This window comes from Cheilinus undulatus, linkage group 14, assembly GCF_018320785.1.
Source record: "Cheilinus undulatus linkage group 14, ASM1832078v1, whole genome shotgun sequence".
Lineage (NCBI taxonomy): Eukaryota > Metazoa > Chordata > Actinopteri > Labriformes > Labridae > Cheilinus > Cheilinus undulatus.
The window spans coordinates 42,120,197-42,128,098 of record NC_054878.1 but is presented as its reverse complement, the minus strand read 5'-3'; the positions used below and the strand labels follow the sequence as shown (position 1 = coordinate 42,128,098).

The 7,902-nt window shown below is 38.7% G+C and overlaps 1 protein-coding gene across 1 annotated transcript in view; it reads right to left on the bottom strand.

The window, feature by feature from the left end:
• Positions 1 to 272: 272 nt before the first annotated feature.
• Positions 273 to 7,902, bottom strand: part of LOC121521164 — a 28,132-nt gene continuing 20,502 nt past the window's right edge. Inside the window, exons 15-19 of the mRNA XM_041804919.1 lie at positions 7,213 to 7,404; positions 6,842 to 7,044; positions 6,710 to 6,737; positions 3,063 to 3,220; positions 273 to 1,712 (exon numbers count right to left, since the gene is read on the bottom strand). Coding sequence (XP_041660853.1) covers positions 1,329 to 1,712; positions 3,063 to 3,220; positions 6,710 to 6,737; positions 6,842 to 7,044; positions 7,213 to 7,404 — 965 coding nt within the window. The 3' untranslated portion in view covers positions 273 to 1,328. The remainder of the gene's footprint in view (positions 1,713 to 3,062; positions 3,221 to 6,709; positions 6,738 to 6,841; positions 7,045 to 7,212; positions 7,405 to 7,902) is intronic.

Genomic DNA, 7,902 nt, shown 5'->3' with positions numbered 1-7,902 from the left:
TTGGCCCATCATGCCTTAAAGTTCTGCACAGTACTGTATTCAAAGTATAAAATAGTTGTCCTGCAAACACTTAACTCCTCCTTTTTGCCTTTTAATGAGGCATTTGCATATTGAGCCAACTGTACACAAGCAATGTGGGCTTTTTCTAAAATAAATGGCAGAGGATTATTATAAAACACAAGGTCCTAAACATCCACCTTGAGGTACACCACATGTAACGTGTCTAGTCATGATCCAGAGTATTTTTTTTAATGAGACAACATTTATTGGTCAATAATTATTTATTCATGAAGGAAATCACACAAATCGGGTTTTTTAATGAGCAAAAAATCAGCAGAAATCCTTCTTTTACATGGCTATTTTTATGTCTTCCTTATACACCAAAAATATTCGACTGAACATAAATCATTAACAGACTCAGTTAAACATTCACATGCTACAAAAAGTACAAGTACGAATGTAACATTAGAGCTATAATTCTAGCTTTGAATACTCTTTTCAAAAACAATACTGACATGAACTACTGCTGACATGGCAACGTAAAACGAAGCTCCTGCATTGACAGAAATAATACCAAACACATATTCAATATTTGGGTGTTTTGTTGACAGAAAGATATATGAAAATCTATGATGACCTGGACAGGTGGGGCTTGCTTCCTCTCAACCTGAAAATGAAAATTCTTCCAAGACTGTTGTATTTGTTCACAGCCCTTCCAGATGTTCCTCTAAAACTATTCAGGGAGCGAGGTGAACATTTAGCAAGATCCTTCTGGAATGATAGACGACCAAGAGTAAGATATTAAATGCTGCAGCAGCCAGTAGGGAGGGGAGGCATGGCCCTACCTTGACTTAGAGACTACTATTTGTCAGTTCAGCTGACGCCTGGAGTAAAAGTTTGTCCTCTGTTTTGTATCTGTCCAAGCATTCTGCCTCCTTGGATGTTTTTGTTTGTATTAAAAGTATACAAATCCTTTTTTGTCAAAGAGCACATTCTTGCTGCAACAGTAGAGCACATTCTTGCTGAATGTGAAATTGTTAAGGTAAATTTCAAAGAAATCTCAAAGAAAAAAACATTTCTGAAAGAATGGAAGGAATTTATTGATATTAAATGTAAACACACACACACACACACACACACATCATACATACACATGCTTGAGGTTGAGAGAAGTTTTTCTTTCTGCAGGTTGCATTTCTCCAGTTCTGTCAAGAGGCTCTCTGGTATAGGTGTTAACATTTGGTATTTTGGATGGTAAGTAGGTTGAAGCAGGTGACTGGCGTCATCCTGCCAAGGTCTCATGGGAGTGTATATTGGGGGTGTTGGGTTTATTTGGACTGATTTGATGCAGCTCTCTGCTCAGCCTCTGCTGCATCATATATCATTACAAGGATATTTCTACGGAGTCTAGTTTTTGTTGCTGTATCTTTAATTTGTTTTAATTCGCACACAACCTGCTTGCCAAACATTTCGTCTACATCCTGACTGGCATCAAGCAGTGTTTGTGAGACATTTCTTTTCTTTTCGGCTTTACGTGCCCTTTCAGCAGGCACAGGCTTGGGACTGGACTGTGATGCACTTGACTCCTGCTGGGTTTTACATGACAACTGTAACATGGAGGTGGCATTCTCCGACATTTCCTCCTCCTCCTGCTGATCATCACTGTACTCAGCGATGTCCCGACTGGCACTGGCCAACTGCATAGTATCTACCTAGATAAGAGAAAACAATTAGAGATAAAAGCAGTGAAGGAATTTAAACTGCCTATTTTGGCAGGGAAAAAAACAACTACATTCCCCTCACAGAAATAAGGTATGGTTGGCATGTATTTTGGGCTAGAAATTCAGAACTGATAGAGTGAAAAAAAGTCATGCTGGAAAAAAGTATCAATCTTATTACTTGTTTGTAGCAACTGCACTGTTATCTGGAGATGGCGTCATAGATATATGTAATATGCTTTTTAAGTCTTCATTCATAAAGGAGGACAGTGGATAGAGTCAGAAACAGAGATGAGAGAGCAGGGTAGAGGCATGCAGGAAAGTAGCCACAGGCCGGACCCAAATCTGGCCCACCCTTGTGCATGGTGTGTGCCTCAACACACTAGGGCACAGGTGTCAAACTCAAGGCCCCTCAATTTGGCCCCTGGGACAGTTAAATCCGGCCCCAAAAATGATCTCGTTTCTGTTCTAACTGGCCCATCAGTATGAGGTCTGCACATTTCCTCAGGTATAAATATTTGAACTTATCCTTGATGATTTAAGATATCCTTGTTAAGTCATAAAATCTGAAAAAGGCGTAAAATAATTAGATAAGAAGTCATGAATTTGGGAAAAGAAATAAATTTGTGTTGTAATTTCACATTTTCAATTTAGCATCTCACAATTAGGACTCAAACTTAGGATTTTGACTTTTTGTTTCATACTTTGAGCATTTCAACTCAATTTTGACTTCTCATGTAATATTTTGAGCTTTAAGATGAATGAGTCTAATTTTTAAGTGATATTTTCACCTATTGAACCAATTATTTTGTATTTTATCTCATATTTTCAACATCAAACTTCGACTTCATAATCCCATAGTTTGACTTTTAGACTCATAATTTCAAATTTTGAATCATACTTTAACTTTTTATTTCAGGATTATAATTTTTATTTCATATTTTGACCTTTTAAACTCATGATTTTGACTTCTTTCTTATGTATTTGCCTTTAAAAAACATTTTTCTATTTCTTGTTTTGACCTTTTTGAACTAATAAATTTACTTTTCTCAGATTGTGAGTCTTTAAACTTATCTTTTTAACTTTTTTAAATGTCAAAATCGTTTATCATCAGTGCTAAGTATTTTTTTTTTTTTTTGTTTCAGATTTTATTACCAGTGAAATAAGGTTGACAGTTTATGGTTTAAAAGGTGACCCTGTTAGGCCCTCAGGTTAGTTCTGAATCCAGAGTCCGGCCCCTGCTGTGATTGAGTTTGACATCCCTGCACTAGGGCATCTGTGCCCTTATGTGTGCCCATAAATCATTTTGAGGTTACAAAGAAGCTATTTGGCAAGAGGACTTACATTCAGGGTGGTGTGAGGGGCTTTGTTGGTCACATGTGGAAAGTCCGGGCTAAAAACGAACTCTGCCTGAGGGTTGGTTCTTTGTGGCCACCCCCACTTTATTTTGGTCGCAAATTGCTTCCCAAATTGTGTCTTCAATGAGGCAGCTTTTGTCTGTACTTCTCCAAAAACAAAACATTTTTAAAAGAAAGCAAAATTTAGTCCTCCGAACACATAAACATGTTAATGTCAATTCACATCAGTTCAGCAAGCTTTACTGGCACGGAAAATATTAATTTTCATTGCCAAATGGATTTACAAATTACTACTACTACTACTACTACTACTAATTATAATGATAATCATAATCCATACAAAAATAACCATTGTAAGTACATGTATCAAAATTTTGGGTTTTCTTTCATAAAGATGGTAAAAAAAAATGGGGTTTTATATACAGGTGCATTTAAAAAAAATTAGAATATCATGAAAAAGTTCAATTTTTTTGTTACTCTTTTCTGAAAGTGAAACCCATACATATATAGATTTGTTACACAGAGAGTGAAATATTTCAAGCCTTTATTTCTTAAAATGTTGATGATTATGGCTTACAGATAAGAAAACCCAAAATTCAGTGTTTAAAAAATTAGAATATTACACAAGATCAATAAAAAATGGATCTTTTAAACAGAAATGTCAGTCTTCTGAAAAGTATGTTCATTTCTGTGCACGCAATACTTGGTTGGACCTCCTTTTGCATGAATTACTGCATCAGTGTGGCATGGCATGGAGGCAATCAGCCTGTGGCACTGCTCAGGTGTAATGGAAGCCCAGGTTGCTTTGATAGCAGCCTTCAGGTTATCTGCATTGTTGGGTCTGGTGTCTCTCATCTTCCTCTTGACAATACCCCATAGATTCTCAATGGGGTTCCGGTCAGGCCAGTTTGCTGGCCAGTCAAGCACGGTAACACCATGGCCATTGAACCAACTTTTGGTACCTCTGGCAGTGTGGGCAGGTGCCAAGTCCTGCTGGAAAATGAAATCAGCATCTCCATAAAGCTTGTCAGCAGAAGGAAGCATGAAGTGCTCTAAAACGTACTGGTAGATGGCTGCACTGACTGTGGACTTGAGAAAACACAGTGGACCAACACCAGCAGATGCCAATTTTGGGTTTTCTTATCTGTAAGCCATAATCATCAACATTTCAAGAAATCAAGGCTTGAAATATTACACTCTATGTGTCACAAGTCTATATATGGGTTTCACTTTCAGAAAGAGTGACAAAAATATTGAACTTTTTCATGATGTTCTAATTTTTGAGATGCATCTGTATATGTATATATACTGTATATACACACACTCATATAGCCTGTATGTGTTCCACATCCCCAAGCAGATATGGAAGCTTCTGTTTATTATTCGTAGTGGTGAATCCCTTTGTTTTGTTTGTTTTTTGCTGGTGAAAAGTGGAAAAAACTTGACTCTGATGTTCATGTACAGCGGACAGGTGATTAGAAAGTGTAGCTCTGTTCCACCGCCTGCTGCAGACAGTAATGTCTCCAACCACTTATCCGTTGAACCTTCCTTTACAACTGAAAGCTATCCCCAAAGAAATGCAAGAATATCCTTTCTAAAGATAACATGCCTATTTATTCATCCCCCTACCAAATAAACAGAGTAACATTAGCAAGAAGACACTGACGTGTTAGAGGCATATGTAATCTACTTCTGGTTTACCATTTATTTAATAAAGTCTTTTTATTAAATACGACGAGAGGAGTGAATTGCTGATGAGAGCATGGAATGTTAGCATATCTTCTAGCACGTAGCCTACTCACTGGGTTGATGAAGTGCCTCTGCTATTTGATGCCAGCTATTTTCCTTTTGATCCTGTCATGGTAGTCTCTCACTGAGACATCAAAGAGGCAGGGGTGTTCTCTCAACAGTCCAACGAATTTCATCTCTGTTTCACCCCTCCATCTGGGAACAGCTGCAGGTCTGTCTGTCTCTTTGACATGTTTGTTTACCTAAGCACGAGGGAAAAAATGCTGTCCTTTTATTGGTCAGCTACAGGATCCATGTCGTTGACAGCACATTGAGGTGTCAGACTAGAGGAGAATGCCAGGAAAAGTTCTGACATGCTAGTCTTGCAGAATTGTAGTCGTAAGGAATTGTAAGGAGTCTTGGACATGTCGTTAATTATTAGACCTGTTTGTCGTTCCCAACTCTCAAAATCAAACCTGCTGAGAAATGGACGTCCACCTAAACATAGAGGCTGGGCATGGAGAGCATTAGCCAGAGTAGCAACAAAGAGGCTAATGGGAACTCTGGAGGAGCTGCAGAACCTGTCCACAGGACAACTATTGGTCATAGTCTCCACAAATCTGGCCTTTATGGAAGAGCAGCAAGAAGAAAGGCATTGTTGAAAAAAAGCCATAAGAAGTCTCATTTGAGGTTTGCCTAAAGCCACGTGGGGGACACACCAAACATGTGGAGGAAAGTACTTAAGTCAGATGAGACCAAAACTGAACTTTTTGGCCTAAACACAAGCACTATGTGTGGCGGAAAACTAACACTGCACATCACCCTGAACACACCATCCCCACCGTGAAACATGGGGGTGGCAGCATCATGCTGTGGGGAAGCGTTTCTTCAGCCGGGATAGGGAAGCTGGTCAGAGTTGATGGCAAGATGGATGGAGCTAAATACAGGGCAATCTTAGAGGAAAACCTGCTAGAATCAGCAAAAGACTTGAAACTGGGGTGGATGTTCACCTTCCAGCAGGACAACGACCCTAAACATACACACAGAGCTACGATGGAATGGTTCAGACTGAAGCATATTCATGTGTTAGAATGGCCCAGTCAGAGTCCAGGCCTAAATCCCAGTGAGAATCTGTGGCCAGACTTGAAATTGCTGTTCACAGACACTATCCATTAAATCTGACTGAGCTTGAGCTATTAAGCAAAGAGGATTGGGCAAAAATGTCACTCTCTAGATGTGCAAAGTTGGTAAAGTCATACCCCCAAAAGACTTGCAGCTGTATCTGCAGTGAAAGTGGCTCTACAAAGTATTAACTCCATGGGGCTGAATACTTTTGCACACCATACTTTTCAGATTTTTATTTTTAAACATTTTGAAAGCCCTGTATAATTTTCCTTTCACTCCACAATTTTGCACCATTTTATGTTGATCTATCACATGAAATCCCAATAAAATATATTTACATTTGTGGTTGTAACGTGAAGAAATGTGGGACAGTTCAAGTGGTATGAACACTTTTGCAAGCCACAGTATCTTTACAAAATATAGGTTGTGAAATATTTAAGTAGATACTTTAGTGAAGAAACTGACATATTGTACCCTTAACGCAAATAAAAAGCCTGAAGGAGAATATAAAACAGAATTAACAGTTACTGCAGAGGGAGGTGGAGGTGATGTGAGCCAGTTTCTTACCAAGCAACCGTACATGCTGCTGAGAAGTGCACTGAAACTGAGGTTATGGGTGATTCAGTGAACACAAGGCCTTAAAGACTGATTGTTTACTTTACAAAGTTCATGGAAAGAAGGGCCACAAAAATAAAATGTATAACATAAAACCATCTGAATGAGCATTTTAAACAGACTGAAAGTCTCTGAGTTAAATCTGAAGTTAACTGTTATACTTACAGTAATCACTGAAGCCACGACTGGGGACCTAAATGAACAGAGGAAAAGTACAAAAAAAACAACAACAGTTACAGATGTACAATACTGGTGCATTATGCATTGAATTAATCAGACTGATACATCTAGTTTTACCTCAGCACAGACACCAAGAAACTTCTTGATATGTTCCCATGCGATTTCATTGAGGTTACACTCCAGGGGACGTCCCTCAAAGAACAGAGTGTCCACAACCAGGCGGACATTTGTGTTGTTGACCTGCCTCCTGCTGTCAGCCACAATATGATCTTTGTTGAAGGTGTGATGCATCACCACAAGGATGACTTCCTTGTCACCAGCTGTAAACACAGACATGTCTTCACTTAAAAATATCAGGAAAAAACAATAAAAGGAGATCATTTGTTTTCTAGTATATATACAGTGTTCCAAATTATTATTTGAATATGATTTCAATCAAACAAATATTTGATTTTTAGTTTTTCAGTTGTCCCTGATCCATTGCCTACCTGGAAGGTTTTCCAGAGCGACACTGATGTCTGTTCCAACTCTGGATGTGATGGGACAGAACAGCAGGATGTAGTCACTGTCCTCAGCAGAGTCCACCTTAACTTGGCCAATACCTTCAAATCTTGATACCCAGGGAAGATGAGCGTCATTGGTCCTTCCTGACAGCTGGACACAGAACTTTCTCCAGGACACTGAAGACAGAAAACATGTCTGAGTCACTTTAATGCTTTTGATTTCATTATTTTATCTGGAAGTCCCACTGGGAATAAAAAAGAAGTGGGCATACAAAATCACAATACACATTATAAATCCAGATAAATAGCATAAAATGAAAACACCTGACAAATTAAACAGGATTTCATAATCATCAGTGACCTTTATAGGAAAGCATCAACATGCCTCTGCCACCACATTCTTTAGGAGGATTTAGGGCCTGTGTCCATTCTCATAACCTGGCCACAGCTGTTCATTCATGCATCAGCATCATAACTCTGACGCAGTGCCCCCCTCTGCCAATAGAAAATTTCCTCCTCTGAATTTAGATTTTTTTCTCTTAAACAACTTAAAACATTCAGCTCCCACACCATTCAACACATGCTTATGATTCTGTGTCTGCATATGGGTCATCATCAGACCTACAAAAAAGACTTCAAGCCAATAACAAGGCAAGATAAGTCATAACAGGATCA